This window comes from Mustela lutreola, chromosome 9 (genome assembly GCF_030435805.1).
Source record: "Mustela lutreola isolate mMusLut2 chromosome 9, mMusLut2.pri, whole genome shotgun sequence".
NCBI lineage: Eukaryota > Metazoa > Chordata > Mammalia > Carnivora > Mustelidae > Mustela > Mustela lutreola.
In genome coordinates, this window is record NC_081298.1 from 29,771,255 (window position 1) to 29,793,541 (window position 22,287).

General features: G+C 45.6%; 1 protein-coding gene across 1 annotated transcript in view; it reads left to right on the forward strand.

The window, feature by feature from the left end:
- Window positions 1-19,493, forward strand: part of ATRN (attractin) — a 148,755-nt gene extending 129,262 nt beyond the window's left edge. Inside the window, exons 26-29 of the mRNA XM_059133813.1 lie at window positions 2,870-2,948; window positions 7,105-7,212; window positions 12,595-12,709; window positions 15,013-19,493. Of these exons, the coding sequence (XP_058989796.1) occupies window positions 2,870-2,948; window positions 7,105-7,212; window positions 12,595-12,709; window positions 15,013-15,137 (427 nt within the window). The 3' untranslated portion in view covers window positions 15,138-19,493. The remainder of the gene's footprint in view (window positions 1-2,869; window positions 2,949-7,104; window positions 7,213-12,594; window positions 12,710-15,012) is intronic.
- Window positions 19,494-22,287: the final 2,794 nt, after the last annotated feature.

Sequence of the window (22,287 nt, forward strand, 5' to 3'; positions counted from 1 at the left end):
AAAAAAAAGATGGAAGCCCCTAGGCCAGGAGGTGGTGGAGGGGAAGAGGACACAGACCTGAGCTGTACTGTCTTACACCTCTGGCTTGAGGGTAGTCTAGGAGAGGCTTCTGAGTGGCACTGAGGTGCTCGCCTCCGAGGACAGTCCTGTGTTCAACTATATTGGTGGCATCTTGACCAACTTGGAAGCGATTCTCATTCGCTCCTTGCCCCTCCATGTGGATTTGCTGCCTCCTTGTGTTCTTTCAGAATAAAAAGAACAAAAAAGTAGGAAACCAAGAAAGACAGATTACTCTTCTCAGACTCCTTTACTGCTTCTTCCTGTTCTCCCCAACTTCTCCTGGGTGAGGTGTGCCCCCCAGAACATTCTTCTATATTTGTAATTCACTCCCTGGGTGACCGCATCCAGATTTATTACTTCAAATACACCACTGCCCCTCGAACATCACAGGTTTTTTTCCTGCAGGTCCGCTTATACATGGATTTTCTTCAATAAATACAGTACAGTAAATGTACTTTCTTTTCCTTATGATTTCCCCTTTTCTTAAGATCTATTTATTTATTTGCACGAGAGCACAAGCAGGAGGGGCAGAGAGAGAGAATTTCAAGCCGACTTAGCGCTGAGATCGTGACCTGAGCTGAAACCAAAAGTCAGATGCTTGACCAAGTGGGCCACCCACGCACTGCTTTATGATTTTTTTTTTACTGACGTTTGCTTTTCTCTACCTTTGCTTTATTGTAAGAATACAGCCTATAATACATATAACATATAAAATATGAGTTAATCAGCTGTTTATATTGTCAGTAAGGCTTCCTGTCAACAGTGGACTACTAGTAGTTAAGTTTTGGGGGAGTCAGAAGTTATATGTGATTTTCTACTGTGTGGAGGTTCAGCACCCCTAACTCTCCCATTGTCCAAGTGTTAACTGTGTATGCTTATGACTCCCAAACGCCACCTCTAAGCCCAACCTGGCACCCAGCCTCCATGCTCATGTGTCTGTCCATGGACACACCCTTTGGTGTCCATGTCCTCTCCCTTTGGCGCTTAGGAGGAGATCTCAGAATTTGGTGTGTCTCACACTGTCTGCTGTCCTGCACCTGCTCCACCCAGAGCCTTCCTTGTCTAGGTTGATGGCAAGTTCCTCGGGCCAGAACTTCTCTGTTCCATCCCCTCCCTCCAGCACATCAGGAAATTCTGTGGTCTCAGCCTTCACATTGTGTCCAGATTCCAAAGTGCTTGAGCCACATCATGTCTCCTAGACTACTGGTCTCCCTGTTCCTGCCATTGCTACCCTAAAAGTCTCCTCAGCATCGGTTAAATTATGTTACTTCTCTGCTTCAATACTAAGTTAGCTCCTCATCTCAGTCAGTAAAATCCAGTACCCTTAGCGTGCCTGCAGGCTTCCCAAGGTCTACTGCTGCTTACCCCTCTGCCTTTCCCTGTGACCCATCTCCCCCCCAACTCCAGCCATGCCAGCCTCCTGAGGTTCCTCCTTGCCTCTGGCTGTGCACAGCCGCGCCCATTCCCCAGGTGTGTGTCTGTAGACCACCCCTGGGCCACCTCCCACACCCCCTCCAAGTGTTGCTCAGATGTCACCTTCTAGAGAAATAAGACTCACCCACTCTGACCGTTCTGCTTTAGAGTGAGAGTGGCACTCCCGGACCCCCTTTTCCTTACCATCTTTTTATTTCCGTGGCATTTACTACCTTCTGACTTGCTCTATAAGTTGCTTGTTTATTTTGTTTATTTTTTATCTCCACCTGATAGAATGTCAACTCCATGAAAATAGCGATCTTTTGTCCAGTTCATCGGTGGATTGTATGGGCCTAGAACAGGACCTGCCTCAATAAAGTATTGATTAAAAGGACAATTGAGACCATCAGGGAGGCACAAGGACCAGGAGAGTCAGGACAGTTGAGAGGCCCAGTAAGACAGGAACCAGGAGGCTCTCCCTCGAGTGATGACCCTGGCAAGCCCCTTCTCTTTCACGTCAGGGAATTCACTGGAGATGTCTTTCCCTCATTGATGTCAGGGCAGCGGGGGGCTGTGGGAGCCTTAAGAGGGTGGGAGTTCAGTCATCCTCACACTTCAGCGTGCCCCCTGCAGCCGGCTTGAGGGCCTGCCTCCAGCCAGCAGCTGGGTGCACTGGGGCTGCAGTTGGAAGCAGACTTATGCTGCAAATGCCTAGTGTCTGTGGTAACAGAAGTCCGTCATTCTGTCTGCTGTCGAGGTTGCTTTTCAAACCATCCACACCTGGTTTACAGACAAGAGAACATTAAAGCATTTAGTTATAAAACCAGTGGCGAGTTATTCTCTCCTAATACTTTTAAGAAAGTTATTTGGCTTGAGGTTGATCATTTTATTTTATAAAAATTATATGAATTTTTTTTATAAAACTATGATTGAATATATATTATTATATATACATTTATTTCTTCTTGTGTTTTCCTCTCCCGTATGAAAAACTGGTTGTTACGTTTATAACGAACTTTTCTCATTTTTTTAGTTTTATCAGTAAAGGTTTGCTAAGTCAATTAAATAGCATGCGTGTCATTCATTATTATTATCCTAGGCTTTATTTTTCTTCTTTGGGATAAGCCTTGAGGGGCCATTCTGATAAAAGGCCCAGTGGGTGGTTGGAGCTCTTAGCCAGTGCCTTTGGGGACAGTATTATGTAGTCCGGAAGCTCAGCTCTTCACAGCCTTCTCCCACTTGCTTCTGTGAGCTGGGACTTGGTTGTGATGAGTTATGATAAAAGTGCTCGGAGTTGGGCCTTGGGGTGACCCTTCCTGCCTGGCCGAGGCGTGGGTGGGTGATAGTGCTGATTCTGGGGGCTGGGATAATAACTCAGTACTTTCCTTTCTCACAGTTGTTTCCTCTCTTTGCTCCTGGTGGCTGCTGTGGTTTGGAAGATCAAACAAAGTTGCTGGGCCTCCAGGCGGAGAGAGGTAAGCCTCAGGGGATGAAGGTTCATGAATGCCTGTGAGAGCTGCTTCCTTTCTGTTTCTCTAAAGCAGGTCAGTTTAGTGATTTAGTGATAATTGATAGACATCTCACAGGGGGACTCGGGCTGCCCTGTCTGCAGAATGTGGTCTGTAGATTTTGATTAGTGTATATAAAGTAAAATTAGTTCTGCACCACATGCCTTTAACTTTCTAAAAGGAATCTTTAGTATTTTTAGTCTTTAGTACTGACTTAACAGCTGCTGATTCTACTCATTCTACCAGCAGTCTGTCCTTAACTCAGGCAGGAGATCTGGGTACTCAGTAGTAGGGCTTTTCATGAGAAGGAGGGTAAAATCAACCAGCTAAGCATCTCAGAAATGTCTCATCACTCAAAGATAAATCAGTGTCTAGTTAAGTTTTTGCTTGAATTTCATTTTTTTAATGAGTCTTGATATATATCCAGAACTCTGTTCCAAAAGTAATAACGAAATGCCGTAAGATGAAACCAGAGAGGGACACAAACCATAAGAAACTCTTAATCTCAGGAAACAAACTGAGGGTTGCTGGAGAGGGGAGGGGTGGAAGGATGGGGTGACTGGTTGATGGACATTGAGGACGGTACATGTTGTGGTGAGCACTGTGTGTTGTATAAGACTGATGAATCACAGACCTGTACCCCTGAAACTAATAATACATTATATGTTAATTTAAAAAAATACTAAGTCTCTCAAGTATTTACAATTGTGACCAGTCAAATAAATAAACTTGGTTAAAAGTGACAGCATAAACTCTTCATTTACCGCACCTTTCACCGATGTTATTACTCTGCCTTCTAGCAGTCCTGTCTCCTGTTGCATTGTTGATAATGGAAGGGCACTGAGGTCTAGGCTGACCACACTCCTCCGTCTTCTGTATTCTATTCATGCCCTTTTCTATATAAAAATCGATCTACAGACAAGATTTAGAAGAGAACGGAAATATCCCAAGTCAAAACTCAGAGGCCCACAGCACTGTTACCAGAACATTAATGTCTGTAATGAGGGCCTCCTCCTGGGGGCCGTGACCCCTTTTCTGACCCACATAAAGGTGATGTTAGCATAGAGGTAATGTTGCATCCTTTTTATTATCATTCTTAAAATTCAGTGGGTAACATATTCAGAGGAATTTTTTTTAATAGCCTCATTACTAATACATTTTAATACCCAATGAATTGTACCATTTTTTTAAATTCTTAAAAAAAAAAAGAAATACATGTTATCCAAACAGAGTAAGAAAGAAGTGGGAATCCTCAATAAACCAGTAGCCAGAGAAGGAATTAAAAAGGTGTCAAAATATTACTCTCTCCATGAAGGGCATTACCCTAGGAGTTTCCATTTGAGATGAGCTTATGGAAATAATAATAATGGTCTATTTCTCCTTGAGTGTTTAGGAGAATTATTTCCAAAATACCTAAACTGTTCCAGATAAAGGGAAAAGATGGAAAGCTTAAAGAGTCCTCATTCATTGTATGCATAGAAACTTAGAAACCGAAACAAAGGCCAGTCACACAGTGACTGTATGTGGAACAGTCTAATTTACCAGTGTAATAAAAGGATCATTTGCTCCCAGAAACCCTGTCAGAATACCTTATATCAGTGGGTCAAAATAGTACCTAAATGTTTAGTAATGGCCAAGTAATCACTTAGTCATTTATTGACATTCAACACTGGTTCCTGCTTTAAAAACTAAACTCTTAGTAAACTCAAAAATAATACCCCCTTTAACACCATAAAGAATATCCCGATCACTCAAGGTATAAAAATACTAGACGTTGTACCAACAAAATCTAGACAAGTTTGTCATAAGAAGAGCTAGCATTTGAGCATTTCTAAATTCCAGGCACTGTTCTAAGAGGTTTTATATAGATTAACTGATTAACTCTTCATAACAAGCCTGTGAAATACTTACTGACCCTGTTTCACAGATGAGGAAACTGAGGCTCGGGGAGGCAGAAAAATAAATTACTCTGTGCCTCATTGCACAGTTACTATGAGACCAAACTGGGCTTTAAACTTGGGACTTCAGTCCTCACAGGCCACGTGCCTAGTCCTATAGGCCCCATTGTCACTTAATTCTGTTCTGGACATTCTAAGCTGTGCACTCTGAGAAAGAGAAATAAATTTTATTACTATTAGGGGGCAAAGTTACTATTTTCAGATAAGATGATAGAAACACAGTAGAGTAGCGATTTGCCTGCATAAAAAGTAATAAAGTGTATCAAGAATAAATCAGTGAAGACAAACAGCCCACTAGAAAATGTTTGCAACATACTTGAAAGAAAATATGGAGAGGATGAACACCTTGTAGAAAAAGGTTTTTAAAAAGTATGCTTGTGACTCTAAATAAAATTTTAAAAAGTTATTTCACCATTCTGTAGGAATGATGAATGTCTGATGAAGAAGAGGTTTTCTTTTCTTCAGCCACACCAGAGAACATGCTTTATCAAGGAGGAAGGAAGAATTAGAAGATTCCTACTTTGCAGGGTTAGAATAGGCTTTATTTAGGTTCCGTAAGAATAATAGTTTCTTCAGCATATTATTTTTTTTTAAAGATTTTGTTTATTTATTTGACAGAGATCACAAGTAGCAGAGAGGCAGGCAGAGAGAAGAAGGGGAGCAGAGAGCCCGATGCGGGGCTCGATCCCAGGACCCCAGGATCACGACCTGAGCCAAAAGCAGAAGCCTTAACCCACTGAACCACACAGACTCCCCCAGCATATTGTTTTTTATTTATTTATTTATTTATTATTTTTTATTTTTTTCTTTGACAGACAGAGATCACAAGTAGGCAGAGAGGCAGGCAGAGAGAGAGGAAGGGAAGCAGGCTCTCTGCTGAGTGGAGAGCCCGATGCGGGGCTTGATCCCAGGACCCCGGGATCATGAACTGAGCCGAAGGCAGAGACTTAACCCACTGAGCCACCCAGGTGCCCCAGCATATTGTTTTTTAAATCATTTAAATTTCTTTAGAAGTCCCAGATTAAACTTCTTTAAGAATTCCCCCACCCCTAAAAAAGTATGCTTATGACAACAGTGTTTATCAACAAACTAACTAAGCTTTTCCCCTTGCCATTTAAAATTTCTCTGTAACTGTGAACCCGGCTGTTGAGAATATATTTCGGCATTTCCCCAGCTTCAGTCATGGCTTATCCCTCTTGGATTTGTAGAAGAAATGACTTACTGGGATTTATTACAGAAGTCATAACAGTTGACACTCCTGAAGTGCTCACTAGACGCCTACACACATTACCTCCTGCACTCTTCCCAAAGGAGCTTGCAAACCGGAGGAGCGTGGGCGCTCTGTCCTGCTGTGACTCCAGCTCCAGGAATAGTGCAGAACCCAAAGTAGGGCTGCCACTTGTATTTGTTGAGTAAGTGGACCAACAGCTTGACGAGATGTAGAATGTTAGTGTTTTAAGAAAATGTTTAAGATAAAAATATCCTTCTAAAACAGAGCCCTGATCTATCCAGACTAAGATTCTGTCTCCTACCATAGTTCCAAGTGGGCGATTTGAAGGCAAGCCTGGTTGTCTTCCATGGCATGACCGATCTCCAGGCTTCAGTGATGTGCCCAGAGTGCTAATACCCTCAATGATACATGATTGATATATATTGATCCCACCATGTGCAAGGCGCTGAGCTGGGTTTTGGAGTGTTAACTGTGCCAGACTTCACATGTTTTTGTTTTCAACTTATACCCACCCTGGGAACAGAGAGCTCTTTCCATTCCTATCTGTGGTCTAAGTACAAGTTTCAGTAGGAAGGAAGAAAGCCTGGCTTTAGTAATAAAAACACGAGGAGACAGGGCTACGTCATTTATTTAATGTACTTAACAAGCAGGCACCACAGCACTCTGTCCATCAGTACTTATCCTGTATCTCTAACCAGTAAGGACCTTTTTTTCTTTAATATACGATAATAGTACTGTCATCACATTAACAAAATTTAGCAAATCCCAATGATACCTGGTCTGTGTCCAGTTTTCTCCAGCTGTCTAAAAAATATCGTTTTGGACTTGATTTGTTTGAAGTGGGAAGGATGAGGTACTTTTAATATGTTGCATCCCTTATTAAATTCCCCTCAGCACTCGGTCTGCTAACACTTGCCACAATATTACTTCATAGCAACTTCTAAGAGAGATGCAACAGATGGCCAGTCGCCCCTTTGCCTCCGTAAATGTTGCCTTGGAAACAGATGAAGAGCCTCCTGATCTTATTGGGGGGAGTATAAAGGTGAGAACATGATTCAAAAGTCCCGAAAACTTGCAGAGAACAAGAGCCTTATTCTATTGCCTCGTAATGGTATGTTCCTCTCTTTCTCTCTCTTTAGCCATCAGACAGCACGCTGATGTTGTCAGATACTCTTTTGCTTTCATTTTTCAGTCTTTCATTCATGTTGTTAAGCATTCTTGTGGTCAAAGAATTTGAAAATATAAATGGTTTGTCTCAAATTCTTATTAAGTATTCTGTGACATAATAATTTCAAATTTATATTGGAAAAGAGCTAAATTGCAACATTGCTTTTTATAAGGAATTTAGGGAATTTTCTTAAAGGGGAAAAAATTATGAGTCACTATGCATTCCATGGAATATAAATATTTCTGACTCCTCCAAAAGGAAATGAGGAAGAAAGTGAGAAAAGTTTCTCTTTTAGAAAAATGATGAAATATTTCAGATAATCTGGGGAAACAACTATAGATCCTGAATTTTAAAATACTTATTAAAACATTACTGAGCTCAGAGGAAGTAGGTGAAATTCCCAGGGAATACTCTCTTGTCCCTCCCCGCAAAAAAGAACAAATCGTGAACCCAAGCCAGAACGATGTGTGGCCTGAAGTGGTTCCTACTTGGTAACACACCATGCTGACGTAGGTGCAGATCCTCTCTGTGGGAAAGCATCCCCAATCCAGCCATGTAGGATCCCCACAGATCAAGATCAAGCCATCAGAGCTCACCAAGGACAAGAGAGACAACTCACTGGGAATAAGAGTTAGCAGACGCCATGGACAGTGGTTTAGACAGAACTTCCCGTGTCAGAGTGGCATCTCAAGCACATAATATAGCTCTGTCTGAAATGTTTAAAGATGGTAAGATGGAGTTGTAAAGATGAGGAGACCATAAATCAAAAAGGACCAGATCTTAAAAAGAACCAAATGGAACTATTAGAAATGGAACATACGAAGACGCCTGGCTGGCTCAGTTGGTAGAGCATGTGATCTTGATCTCGGGGTTGTGAATTCCAGCCCCATATGGGGTGTAAAGATCACTTAAATAAATAAATAAACTTAAAAAAAAAACATGGACTATATAGGGGTTGAGATTTTTTAAATAACTCAGTTTACACGTTAAACAACATGTCAGACACAAGTGAAGACAGAATTTTTGAACTGGAAGATGAATCTGAAGAAATTACACAGAATGCAGAACAGAGAGACAAGAAGATGGAAACTGTGACAAATGATAAGAATATGGAGGATAAAAGGAGAAGACCTAATGTGGCTTTTATACTTATACTGTGGGATTGCCACAGTGTGAAGAAATCGGAATGCTCGAGCACTGTTAGTGGGAATGTGAAATGAGGTAGCTACTGTGGAAAACAGTATTGGTCTCCCTTAAAAAAAAAAAAATAGAATTGCCATGTAATCTGGCAGTTCCTCTTCTGGATATACCTGCTGGAATGAGCCCATGTTCATAGCAGCATTATTCACAATAGCTAAAAGATGGGCGCAACCCTAATGTCCATCAGTAGGTGAATGGGTATGCAAAATGTGGCCTATACACGCAAAGGAATATTAGTCAGTCTTGGGAGGAAATGCTGATGTGTGCTACATGGGTGAACCTTGAGGACATTATGCTAAGTGAAATAAGCCAGTCACAAAACAAATACTGTATGATTCCACTTTTCTGAGTTATCTAGAGTATTTGAATCCCTAATGACAAAGTATAATGGAGGTTGTGGGGGGGGGGAGTTGTGGGGGGGGGGAAGAGGGGCATAGGGAGTCAGTAGGGGTGTAGGGTTTCAGTTCTGTGAGAGGAGAAGAGTTCTGGAGATGGATTGTGGTAATGGTTACATAACAACATGATACTTAATACCTCTGAAGTGTAAACGTAAAAAGGGTTAGGATGAATAAAAGTGGGGGGAGTGCCTGCATGGCTCAGTTGGTTAAGAGTCTGTCTTCAGCTCAGGTCATGATCCCTGGATCCTGGGGTCGAGCCCCATATCAGGCTCCCAGCTCAACAAGGAGTCTGCTTCTCCCTCTCCCTGCCATTCCCCCTGCTTGTGCTCCCTCTCACCCTCCCCGCCCCCATCCCACCAAATAAATAAATAAATAAATAAAAATAAGAGGGTTAGGATGGGGGGTGGTGCCTGGGTGGCTCAGTCAGTTAAGCGTCTGTCTTCGAGGATCCTGGGATTGAGCCCTGTGTTGGGCTCCCTGCTTAGCGGGGGGTCTGGTTCCTTCTCACCTCCCCACGTGTGTGCTCTTTGCTATCTCTGTCTCTGTCTCTTTCTCTCTCAAATAAAAGAAGTCTTAAAAAATAAAAGAGGTTAAGATGGTATATGTTATCTGATTTATTATATTAAAAAATAACTGGGGGGGGGGGGAGAAAAGATCACCAAAAGGAAATGACAGAGCAAAGCTGACTTCTCATTAGTAACACCAGAAGCCAAGCAAGTGTGGAAGAATGTCTCCAAATGACATGAGGAGGAGAACTGCCAGTCTAGGATAGCGTGCCCCTGAAACCACCTTCCAAGAATGAGGACAGAAGGAAGATTTCTTCCGATGAGAAGGAAATCAGAGTTGAGCACCACAGACCTGTACAAAAGAAATGTCTGCAGGATGTGCTGGGAGAAAGTTAAACTACCCAGAAGGATGGACTGAGGAATAAGAAGAAGAGTGAGAAAATGAAATGGTAAGCATATACACATCTAAGCAAATATGATAAAATAACAATTTGTGGGATTAAAAAATAAATAGACAAATTGCAAGTACTGAGAGGCACCATACATCATATGTCAACCGCCTATGACCCAGTTGGTTACTCCATCAAATGCTGTACTGACTCTTTCCTGGACACATACACTCTCACCTTCTGGCTGCTCTGGCTCAGTGTTCTCTATTCAACGCTCTCGTCTACGGCCATACCACCCTGAACGCGCCCGATCTCGTCTATTCAACGCTCTCCATTTCCCCACACCTCTAAGAGCGGTGCAGGTCCGCCTCGGTCTTTGGGCCTCCTCTCACGCCTTCTACACTCACTCCTTTGATGTCCATCTTAGTCTTTTTGAGCTGCATACAAAGCAGCAGAGACTGGGTGTCCTAGAAATGACAGAAATTTCTCAGAATCTTCAAGGCTAGGAAGTCCAAGATTAAGGTGCCGGCAGATTCAGTGTCTGGTGAGAGCCCCCTTCCTGGTTTGTAGATGGTGCATTCTCACTCTGACTTTACGTGGTGGAAGGGGCTAGGGAGCTCTCTGGGGTCCCTCTAATGAGGACTCCAATCACCTCTCAGAGGCCCTACCTCCAAATACTGTTTTAGGCATTAAGATTTAACATATGGATTTTAGAAGGACACATTCAGACCACAGCAGTGATCTTTTCCATCGTGGGTTCATCTTAACACCGTGATCTCAGAGCTCTCCTGGGAGCCACCAACTCCTGTATCCAGTTGGTTGCTTACTCGGCGTCCCCACTTGTCTTAGCAGCAGTCTCAGAGCTGACCTATCCAAAGCTGAGCTGTGGATATTATCCCCCCAATACCTCTCCTTGGCATATCGCCCCCAACTCCGTACATCATCTGAGCCGCTCCAGGCCAAACTCCTGGAATTGTGCTTGGTCCGTGCTTGCTCTCATTCTCATCGGACAGTCAGTCCATCAGCACATGTCTTTGGTTCTGTCTTCCACCCCTGCACACCCCTGCACCGCTGTCACCACACTGATCTAAACCACTGTCCTCTCACCTCCCCCATCCTTCCCTGTGCTGCAGCCACAGCGGTTCCAGAAGTCATTTTCTCAACCAAATTGAAAGAAATGAATGACACATTTGGGGGTATGGGGACAGAATTCTAAAGATGGCCACCACGATTCCCCACTCATGGTTTTTCAGTCCATCACTATTCTAAGTACTGCTCTGAAGGGATTGGGCAGAAGTCATACAAATCCCAAGGTCGCTGAGACCTTAAGACACTGAGGGGCTTTTCTCTGTGTGGTGGCAGAAGAGGAAACATGCAGAGGACTTGGCACACCAGCACTGATTTGAAGCTGGAGGGACTGTGGGAGGAAGCCTCTGGAAGAGAGTGGCCCCTTGCAGCAAGGAAGTGGGAACCTCAGACCTATAGTTGCAAAGAATTGGATTCTGCTGGCCACCTGAGGGCCCCTGAAAGAGCTTTGAACAGATCCTTCCCTAGAGCCTGCAGAAAAGAGCCAGCCCAGATGCTAACTTGACTTCTGCCTGTGAAGATAAGAGCTGAGATCCTGGAGACCTTTGAGAGATAAGAGCTGGGAATTTCCCAGAACTGATGGAAGGGATGAACAGATCTATATCTGTAAGCAGGAACTCTACGGAGCTCTTCTGGACTTCTGACCTGCCCAGCCGAGCTAGATAATAAATAAGTGCTGCTACAATGTCCACACTAGCCAAACTATAGAAGGAACCTGGATGTCGATCAACAGATGAATGGATAAAGAGGATGTGGTATATATACACAATGGAATACTCTGCAACCATCAAAAGAAATGAAATCTTGCCATTTGTGACGACACAGATGGAACTAGAGGGTATTATGCTTAGCGAAATAAGTCAATCAGAAAAAGACAACTATCATATGATCTCCCTGATATGAGGAAGTGGACTTGGGGGGCAGGAAAAGAATAAATGAAACAAGATGGGATCGGGAGGAAGAGAAACCATAAGAGACACTTAATCTCATAAAACAAACTGAGGGTTGCCAGGGGGAGGGTCGTGGGGTCATGGACATTGGGGAGGGTGTGTGCTGTGGTGAGCACTGTGAAGTGTTTAAACCTGGCAATTCACAGACCTGTACCCCTGGGGCTAATAATACATTATATGTTCATAAAAAGATTTTTTTTTAAAGATTTTATTTATTTATCAGAGAGAGGGAGAGAGCAAGCACAGGCAGACAGAATGGCAGGCAGAGGCAGAGGGAGAAGCAGGCTCCCTGCTGAGCAAGGAGCCCGATGTGGGACTCTATCCCAGGACGCTGGGATCATGACCTGAGCTGAAGGCAACTGCTTAACCAACTGAGCCACCCAGGCGTCCCACATAAAAAGATTTTAAAAGCTATAAAAAAAAAAAAAGTGCTGCTGTAAGCAACCAAGATTACACAGCAATAGAAACTAATAGAGGGCATCTTTAAAAATCACAAGGGGGATGGGGTAGCTGGGTGATGGACATGTAGTGAGCACTGGGTTTTATATAAGACTGGTAAAAGACGGATGAATCACTGACCTCTACCTCAGAGGCCAATAATACATTATATGTTAATTAGTTGAATTTAAATTTTTATTAAAAATGAAAAAAAAATTCAGAAATGAAGGCTGCATCATTAACATGTGAGAAACCCCGGTTTAGGTAGTTCTTTGTTATCTCCCACCAGACTGTTCCCAAACCCATCGCCCTGGAGCCGTGTTTTGGCAACAGAGCTGCTGTCCTCTCTGTGTTTGTGAGGCTCCCTCGAGGCCTTGGCGGAATCCCTCCTCCTGGGCAGTCAGGTGAGTGGATGAGGGCCGGTGACGAACAGGACGGGAACATGGGTGTTCCGGAGGCCTGTGCCTACCTCCCGTCATTGTGAGGATCCGGGGAGATGATCCCATTGTCCCTGGTGTTCCCTGCACTGTCTGCCCTGAGGTCATGGTTCCTTCCCAGGGATGAGCCGGGAGCACCCCGCTCCCTCGGCCTCCCAATGGTGGTGACGCTCCCGGCCACACCTTCCCTTGCTGCGCTTTTGCTGGCTCTGGCTTTTCTCCCGTGCTCAGCCCTGACTGGAGGCCTTCTGCCCTCCAGCCATATGCTCATCCACAGTCGTCTTACCTACTCTAGTGGCCCCAGCTAACTCCTCCAAGCTGGCCACCCTCAACTTGGTATTTACAGCGCTGCTCCATTTCTTTCATCTTTCACTCTGTTTTAGACAGAAGGCACAAACAGCAGTTTTAACAACCTATACGACGACTTAGAAATGTACTCACAATCCACCAGTGTTCATTGTTCTCTTTCCTTGCCAGCCCTGGCCAGCTTTGTTGAAATAATTGTATAGATCTCATTTTTATTCTTCTTTTTTCATGTAACTATCATAAATATTTTAATACTTTACTGCCCCACGTTTTTACCAATTTCTTTTATGCAATTCCATCAAGTACACAGATCATGATTTCAATAGACATCCTCTTATCAAAGGCTAAGGAAATATGGAATACAGTTTTGGAAATATCCTGATTCATTGTGGAATACTCTGAGGGATGCCTCAGACAAGATGCACCATACGTTTTAGACAGCTTTCAGTTGAACTGATTTTGAGGGTCAGGCCTTAGCCAGAGAAAGTCTCGTGTCTGTGATAAAGTATGTCCTGGAATCCTTGCCCAGCCCAGAGCTCCGCAGCAAGTGCAGCCCTCAGATCCAGAGCCTCCTCCGGCTGAGCTCTTGAAATGGTTTCTGGGTCCTCAGGAGTGAGACCTTTAGGCTCAGCCAGGCCAGGCTTTATTGTCTTCATTTCATAGGGGAACTGCTTGATTTGCTCTCACCTGGGAATATGAGTTCAGCTCCTAAATCAGCCTTACCCATGTCAAGGTCAGAATGACGCATTGACCTGAACTCCGGAGCATTGTCTCCTGTCACTTCCAGCTCAGCAAACTTGGCCCCTGCTCCCTGAGAGCAAGGCCCTGGCTAGAGTAGGGAAGTGACAGGCTTGCCATACTGTGGCCTTTCCTGCCCAGCCCATCTCCCTCAATTCCTGATGAAGGCCTATTCACTGCTTGAGATTCTTCCCAAGTAAGACCCCCCCCCCCCATTTTAGATGGTTTCTTCTCTACACCCTATTTTAGATGGTCCTTCCTCTGGACTCCCAGAGCACCTGGCTCTGCCTTTGCTCAAAACAGTGTCTCCGAACAGTGGATTCCCCACTGCACACCAGGCACTTTACATAAAATCTATCCCCACTGCCCCCAATTCCTCCATTTTATAGGTGAAGTAACAGGCGGCCCTAACATGGCCTCTGAGAACCTCAGCAGGGCTCTGAGCCTCCACTGGCTGGTTCCCATGCATTGAGAATCCAGCTCTCCACACCTGTGCCTTCCCCACCGAACATCAGGTGAATCAGTTCCTAGTACAAAATGAAGAATGGAACCACTAGTCCCTAAAGCAAAGGTGGTGGAGGCGGTGAGGTGACGAGCCAGGTACCATTCTCACATGTTCTTGTGGGTTCACTCACTGACTCCTCACACATACCCTGTACGTTATTGTCCCCATTTTACAAATGAGGCATGGGATGGTTAAAGATCCTTAGGTATTCCAGATTCTGGCCCCAGAGTCTGTCCTAACCTGTGCCATAGGATAGATAACGAAAATAACTAGTGCTGGCTGGGTGATGTGGAATGAATCGAATTTGCTGCTTTCTCTTGGCACCCTTCTGGAGGCCTGCAGGAAAAATGTAGCACTTAGAGCGTGACTGTATTCTTGTCTTAGTGCTCCAACTGCCCGGCAGAGCAGAGCTCTTTGCTTCGTTGATCTGCCGAACAGCAAGCTACATCTGTTGTGTAAAAAGTCGGGGGATGGGGGGGGAAGTATATGCATTTGTGTTTGCATCAGTAAACCCTGAAAGAATATATAAAAACTATTGAAAGCAAGGCGGGGGTGGAGGGAAGCACAGTGTGGAACGAAGGAAGGGTTTTTTCCCTCTGTACTTATTTATTTGCTCATTGCACCCCAGGAATGTAAAAAAACAAAAAACTGTCTTCTGAAATTATGTTTAAAAACAAAGCAAACTGCTCCTCACCGTGTGTTCCCCGTGGCTTCCCCCCAGGTCTCGCGGTGGCCAGCGCCCTGGTGGACATTTCTCAGCAGATGCCAATAGTGTACAAAGAGAAGTCAGGAGCCGTGAGAAACCGGAAGCAGCAGCCCCCCGCGCAGCCCGGGACCTGCATCTGAGGCTGGGCTGGGGACTCTCCGTGAGCGAGCCTGGGGGGGGCGGCGTGCCGGCGCCGTCTGCAGGGAGGGGGCAGGCGGGGAGACGCTGCGTGGAGCGGGCCGAAGACTGGAAACCCTCGACACATCCGACTCCTCTGCATGTTCACAAGCTTTCTTTGCCGGTTTCTCCCATCTGTGCTCCAGCATCTAACCTTTTACTTTTGCATAGGAAATAATGGATTGAATAGCAGGTCCAGGGGGGATCCAGTTGTTGCTGGAGGAGGCCGGGGCAGAGCCAGTGAGAGAGCTGGGAGCGACACTCAGGTTCACTTGCGGAAAACTGTTCTTGGGGCCGTCTCAACTTGCAAAAAAAACACAAAAGATGTAGTGTTTACAAGTAGACATTCACCAACAGTCATTCTTGAACCATGGTCTTTTAAAAACTAGTCAGATGAATGAATTTGTTCTCATCTGAAGCCTGCTATCTTTTTTAAAAGATGTGCTTCTTATTCTCGCACGACGTAGGCAGATCTCTCTCTTGCAGGGAGTAGCTTTTTTCTAGTTGAGAATTCACAATGGTCCATCTCTTTTGAATCATATCAAACAAAGATAGAAGGGGGCTATTTTAAATGTCAAGGTCAGCAGTGTTACCTAGAATGTAAACTGATGTAATAGGTAGTTTTCTATAGCAACTTGATTAATTTAGTCTTAATCCATTTGAAATCCTCTCCCTTTGTCTCTCTCTCTCCCTCTCTCTTGTCTCTCTCTCTTTCTCACTCACACACACACACTTACACACACACACTAAGTGCCTAGACTTGAAATAGATCTAGCAATTGGAGAGTTAGTAAGCCTAAGTTTTTCCATAATTGCATTCCTGCATTCTTACAAAATTTAAATAGCTACCATTGGCAATCTGCTCTTTTTCTAAAATCTAATTTGCAGCCAGGAAAGAATTTTCTCACCCCAGGGAACGTTTAACCTAGCAGCAGGGACTGAGAGGAAAGCAGAAATGACCAAACTGTGAAAGCTCCTGCTGATGTTGCTGTCAAAAGACACGAGCACTAAATAAGGTGTGGTCCTCTTGTGCCCCCTGCCCCCCGCCCTCCACTCTAGGCCTGACATTGGCTCCAGTCCTTCTGGCCGCTCCTGCCAGGACACCACTGAGGAAGGGACTCGTCCATGTCACGTGTCTCTCTTGGGCAGAAAAGAGCATGCCAGCGCTTGGGATTCCTGCGTCAGAGCAGCAGTGTGCCCTGTAGCCTGCCCTGAGTTGCTGGGTCATCCTCAGGCTGCGGGTGGAACTGCATGGCCAGAGCCTGGACAAGGACCTGGAACGGTTTGGTTTGCCCGCTCTCCTCCAGGAGAGGCTCAGCTTGGCACCCGCATCCACCTTCCCAGCCCTGGGTGCTGGCTGTGGGCAGGGCAGTGACCACCGAGAAGGATGAAAAGCACATGGAGAAAATGGATGAGGCGGAATAACCATGCCATGTGGAAAGTGACCACACTGAAGTCGGGCAGGGCGGTCTTGCTCTTCTCCGCAGCCCGCTGCCTGCGGGTTGTGGGGTCCCTGTGTATGGTGCTCTGGATTCTGGCATTATGCGGCAGCCTCCCCAGGTCTCCCTTTCACTTCAAAACTTGGGTTCTCTGGCATTATCCCATAGGGATGGATCTCTAGATGACCACGCTCGTTTGTGAGTTTGGAGAAATTAATACCTCGAAAGAGCAAAGACTGCAGCATTTCACCTTTAAATGCAGTGCCTAGAGTAGGAGTGCTGTCTCTTTCCCAGCACCAACCCCTCACCCATGAAGAGTTTCCTGGAAAGATGTTTCCATGGAAGTTGAACCCTAAAACACTATCTGATGCACAAAACACCTCTACTTGGAGACTCTCCTCTCAAAAAGCTGCTTTTACACATCATTGGCAAAGAGCAGACAATTCTAGATAAGACCCCTTCTCTTCCAAGCTTCCCACACCCCTGCTCCACATCACGGCACCCACAGAGAGCCTGTCGCCGACTGGCGCCTTCCCCCTGTAATTGCCATGAGGCCTCTTGGCAGAGAGAGGGAGGCCGCTGGAGAAGGAACGCCCACAAGGAAAAATCCTTGTTTGTTCAAAGGACCAGTATTTCTTTGGCCAAAGAAGTCTCTTCCCCATGGGTTCCCAGGCCTTGAAATAACATGCACCGTGTCCCATAGCCACCTGGTTTGTTGTTGTTTTTTTCCTAAAAGATAGTTTATTTTTAAAAAGGAAGGAAAAAGGAGCAAGTGATGTTTACTTATGCTCCAACAGTGGAGAACAGCTGAATCCACCTGCTTATCCTCTGCAGCCAATGGCAAACAGCTTCCTCGGGGCTCAGGCCAGAGGAAGGGAGTGGCAGGAGAAGGAGGCCCTCGGCTTAGGAGCCAGTTACCCAGAGGGAATCATCTGGAACTTCAGAGAGACGGCTGCGTGTCACAGGAGAGCCTGTATATAAGTTAAAATAGTCATGAAAACATTGATGTTGCACTTGTACATAATTATACAGTAGTGTCCAGAATGTTCAGACTTTCAGAGTGTACATAAAACAGAAAACTATGTTAATGTTATTTTTATTAAATGTAACGGTGTCTCAGTTTTACCTGATATGTTTTTGTGCCACATACCGATATCCAGGTCTGAAGAAGTCCTCTCGTTGGGCCCTGATACATTGATAACAAAACCGGGGGGGGGGGGGAGGCATCCCCATCATGCTAGTGTGTCCAGATGCATCTGGTACGAATCGGTTGCTTCTAAAACAGAAATCGTCCGTCAGTACACAAAGGAGAAATCAGGCCTGGAGCCCATTCAAACAGCGTTATGTGAGGAGCATCAAAGGCGGTGGGCCTGTTGCTGTCAACCTCTGCTGGCTCTGCAAGGGAGTCATGAATCTGTTAGCCTCTTGGTGCTGTGTCTGGCCAGGGATGACCGGTCTTGTCCTGAGAAGCGTTTCTCTTAGTCTCTCAGTTCAACGACCCTATCAGATTTTCTAGAAAGGGATTTTCCAGGCTGCCTTTTGTTCCGTTAGGTCCGCAATTTGAACGACCGTTTCCTAGGAGGGTGATTCCCAGTGCTGAAAACCGGGGGTGGGAGGAGGGTGGCTAGTTCGCTGATGGATAGCTCCGTTTCCTCCCGGAGAAGCGCGCCCAGCCTGGCCGCCTGGCCATCTCCCACTCGTCCTCTTAGAGTTTGCGGAGAAGTCTGCGTTCCCTGTGAGATCACCTCTAAGAGATGGGAGGAGATGTAGCGAGAAGGCAAACCATAGGTACTCCCCGAGCCAACCTGGAGGGAGAACCGCCCTGGGCAGGAAACAGCAGAACATCGGGCCTGAAGCTCCCGATGGGATACTCACTGGGAGGTCTGGGGCGAGCTTACAAGAAGAAAAAAGACATGGGACCTTTTCAGTGCACCTCACTCCTTCGGTTCAACGGAGTGTATCTGGGGAGCGGTTGGGGGTTCACTTCCTTGGGTGCTGGTATCATTTTTCGAGAACACCCTGGATCCTTTAGTTTCTTTCAACCATCCACACCCTCAATGAATACTCACTAAGCACTTACTAACAACCTAAGCTAACGCGAAGGGCAGTGACCAAGATGGAAAGCTCTTTGGAATGACAGCAAAACCCAACTCGGCGCCTCTCATCCCAGGAGAACTTTTCTCTTGGTGGTTTCTGTGAGAATTGGCCGCCCTGAGGACAGACCCAGGAAGGCAGAAGTTCTGTCCTTGGGCCAAGCGCCAGTTCTCAGTCTGAAATGTGAGCCCAATTTACCAAACTTGGCTCCAATCATAAAAATCACCGTGACGGCAGGCCTGCCGAGAGACATTTTCCCGGAATCATCCAAACTCCTAAACACCCTTACCTGCAGGGAGATGGTCTGGAGTGGAGAGAACTGGCGCCTTCTCTTTCAAAGGCAATAATGGAATTGACTTTCAGTAACTGAAATTTGTGCACAAAACATTCTAAACACTAGTGAAGCCTGTTTCGTTGAATTAATTCTGGCTCTGGAAATGTTTTTGTTTTATAGGTATTTACGGTTTTTGTTTTTGTTTTTACTTTTGGTTTGGATTCAAGCTTAGTTTGTTAATATGTATAATTTAGCATCTCTTGCACTCATGTAAATATGGAGTAAGTATTGTAAACTATTTCATTGCTGGGGACTGTGGGTGTTATACATACATTTAGGACTGCAATTTTTTGGTATTTTTTGTATTGTAAAATAACAGCTAATTTAAGCAGGAACAAGAGAATTAAGGGAGGTCTGTGCATTTTAAACACAAATGTGAAGAACTTGTATATAAACAAAAGTAAATACTATAATACAAACTTCCTTCTGAAATAAAAGTAGATCTGGTAAAAATGTGGTTGTTGCTCCGAGCGTTGAATTTTGATTTTTTGTTTTGCTTTCTCTTCCTTTATTTTTACAGTTTGATCATTAAAACCTTACAAAAAGGGGGGAAATGCTTAAAATGGTCACCAGTTTTCAGACTGTCTAAGAGAAAGCCCTTGGCATTCAGTGACGGTCAAGGTATAAAACCAGCAGGGTGGGCCCCTTGGCTACCTTTTGGAGTCAGGGGTACAGGGAGCCCTGCGCAGCCTGTGAGCAGACTCCCAGTGTCCCCACTGTAGCCAGCATTGCCCTTGAAATGACTGTGCTGGGGAGAGAGAGCTGTGTAAGAGCAGCTCTGCCCTGGTGTGGGGAGGGTTCCCAGAGTGGGGGCCGACAGGGGTGGGGAACAGTCCAGGCCGAGGCCCAAGCCACCGCAGCTGCCCTTGGTCTTTGACTTTCTCGTTCTCTCACAGGTTCCTGAATGTTTAGGTTTTCCAGACTGCTCAATCTCAGGTGTGTTGACAGGTCAAGTACTCCACGGCCATGGCGTGTCCTGGGATGTTTCCAATGTTCTTCCCACCCAGAGAGCTGTGTCCGGGGGTGTAGCTCCTATGCGTGGAACAGGGTCAGAACAGTACACTTGGGCACCCTGGTATGGAGGGCAGGAGTCCTAGAAGGAAGATCAGCTTGAGAGGAATTGAGAACTGAAGAGGAAACACAAGGAAATGCTGTGGTTCCTGTAGGGGAGGGAGATTGAGGCATTAAGTCCCTCTGGCCCACCAGCGCATGGGACTGGGCTGGGGAGGTAAATGGTTGGACTGGTGGCCACTGCTAGGGTGGAAAAGACCATGAAACTGTTCAGGGGGAAGGGCCGTGGGAGCCACCAATTGCTTAGGACAGGATGAAGATCTGTGAGTGTGTGGTTTGTAGCAGAGACAACGCCCTGTGTTCACCAAACCTGTTAGAATTTGCCTTTGGGAATATTTATAGCAGCAATGTCCACGATAGCCAAACTATGGAAAGAACCTAGATGTCCATCAACAGATGAATGGATAAAGAAGATGTGGGGTGTGTATGTGTATATATATATACACACACACAATGGAATGCTATGCAGCCATCAAAAGAAATGAAATCTTGCCATTTGCAATGATGTGGATGGAACCAGAGGGCATTATGCTGAGCAAAAGACAATTATCATATGATTTCCCGGACACGAGGAATTTGAGAGGCAGGGCGGAGAGTTGTAGGGGGTAGGGAGGGAAAAAATGAAAGAAGATGGGATCGGATCAGGAGGGAGACAAACCATAGGAGACTCTTAATCTCAAAAAACAAACTCAGGGATATGGTGGCTGGATCCCTAACGCCAGGGACAGACAGGTAGAGATAGGGTGACTGGGTTATGGACATTGGGGAGGGTATGTGCTATGGTGAGTGCTGTGAAATGTGTAAGCCTGATGATTCACAGACCTGTACCCCTGGAGCAAATAATACATTATATGTTAATAAAAATTTAAAAAAAGAAAAGAATTTGCCGTTGAACCCACAGGTTAGGTGGGGGGCCATAAAGTGAGCTGTGGCTAAAGAAATGTTGGAAGAAGTGATGGACACCAGTTCCAAACTTGGCCCATGCAGTGCTCCACAGGGGGCTCCCTGGAGGTCAGGTGCCAAAGAGGTTGGAAAGCGTGTGGGTCCCTGAGTCACCAATTAGAGGTAAGTCACCCGCTCAGCAAGAGCTGTATGCCGATCTTTGCAGCACTAAAAGGAAACTTCTACTCTAATCGACTCACTGAGATTTGGGATTTGGGGCTTTGTTACAACAAGTGGCTTTTCTTACTCCCGCTATACAGATTGGTGCCCTGAAGCTCAGTGCAACCATCACGGAAACCTACAACGCAGGGCTTTGCCCTCGGTTGTGGCCAGGTGGTAGGCAGGGAGCAAACAGATGGCAGCAGCAGAGCAGCTGGGATCCCTGACAGGCAGGGGCAAAACATCTGGTAGGCTGTTCCAGCTCGACAACTTGGAAAGCAACCTATGTGTCTGCTGACTTTTTAGCTCAGAGGGAAGACGGTCTAAAAAGATTTAAAAAAAGAAGAAGAAAAGAAAAGAAAAGAAAGAAAGAAAGGAAAAGAGAAGAAACAACCCCAGAATGTGGCATGCATTGATCATTATCGGCTGTTCTCGGCAAGGCGCCACAAGGAGGAGTTGACTTCCAGAAGGAATTAGCCACTTTACAAGCTGAAGGGAAAGGGACCCTGAAATCCAGGGTCCCGCAGAGCTGGAAAAAGCCAACTCCTCTTGCTTCTGGTCTCCAAACACTAAGAGGCGCTCACGATCCACCAAGATCCAATAAGCCTTGTCCTCCCAGGGTGAGAAGGTGAAGGGTGTGGTGTTCCTGCCTGGGACTCAGAACCTCAAAGCCAGCATCTTGAGGGAGAGACCAGAAGGAAGCAAAGCTATAAAGCCAATTTCAGAATGGCGTCCAGGAAAGAATCAGGAATGTCATCACTGACCCTAGACCTGCCTGGGAAATAAATAAAAAAGGGTGTGTGTGGGGGGAGGGCGGTGAGAGGCTGAATGGCTCAGTCGTTAAGCATCTGCCTTCAGCTCAGGTCATGATCCCAGGATCCTGAGATGGGGGCCTGCATTGGGCTCCCCACTCAAGCCTGCTTCTCCCTCTCCCACTCCCCCTGCTTGTGTTCCCTCTCTCGCTGTCTCTGGCAAATAAAGTCTTTTTTTTTTTTTTTTTTAAAGTGTAGGTTTGGGGGACTCCTGGATGGCTCAGTCAGTTAAGTATCTATCTGACTCTTGATTTCAGCTCAGC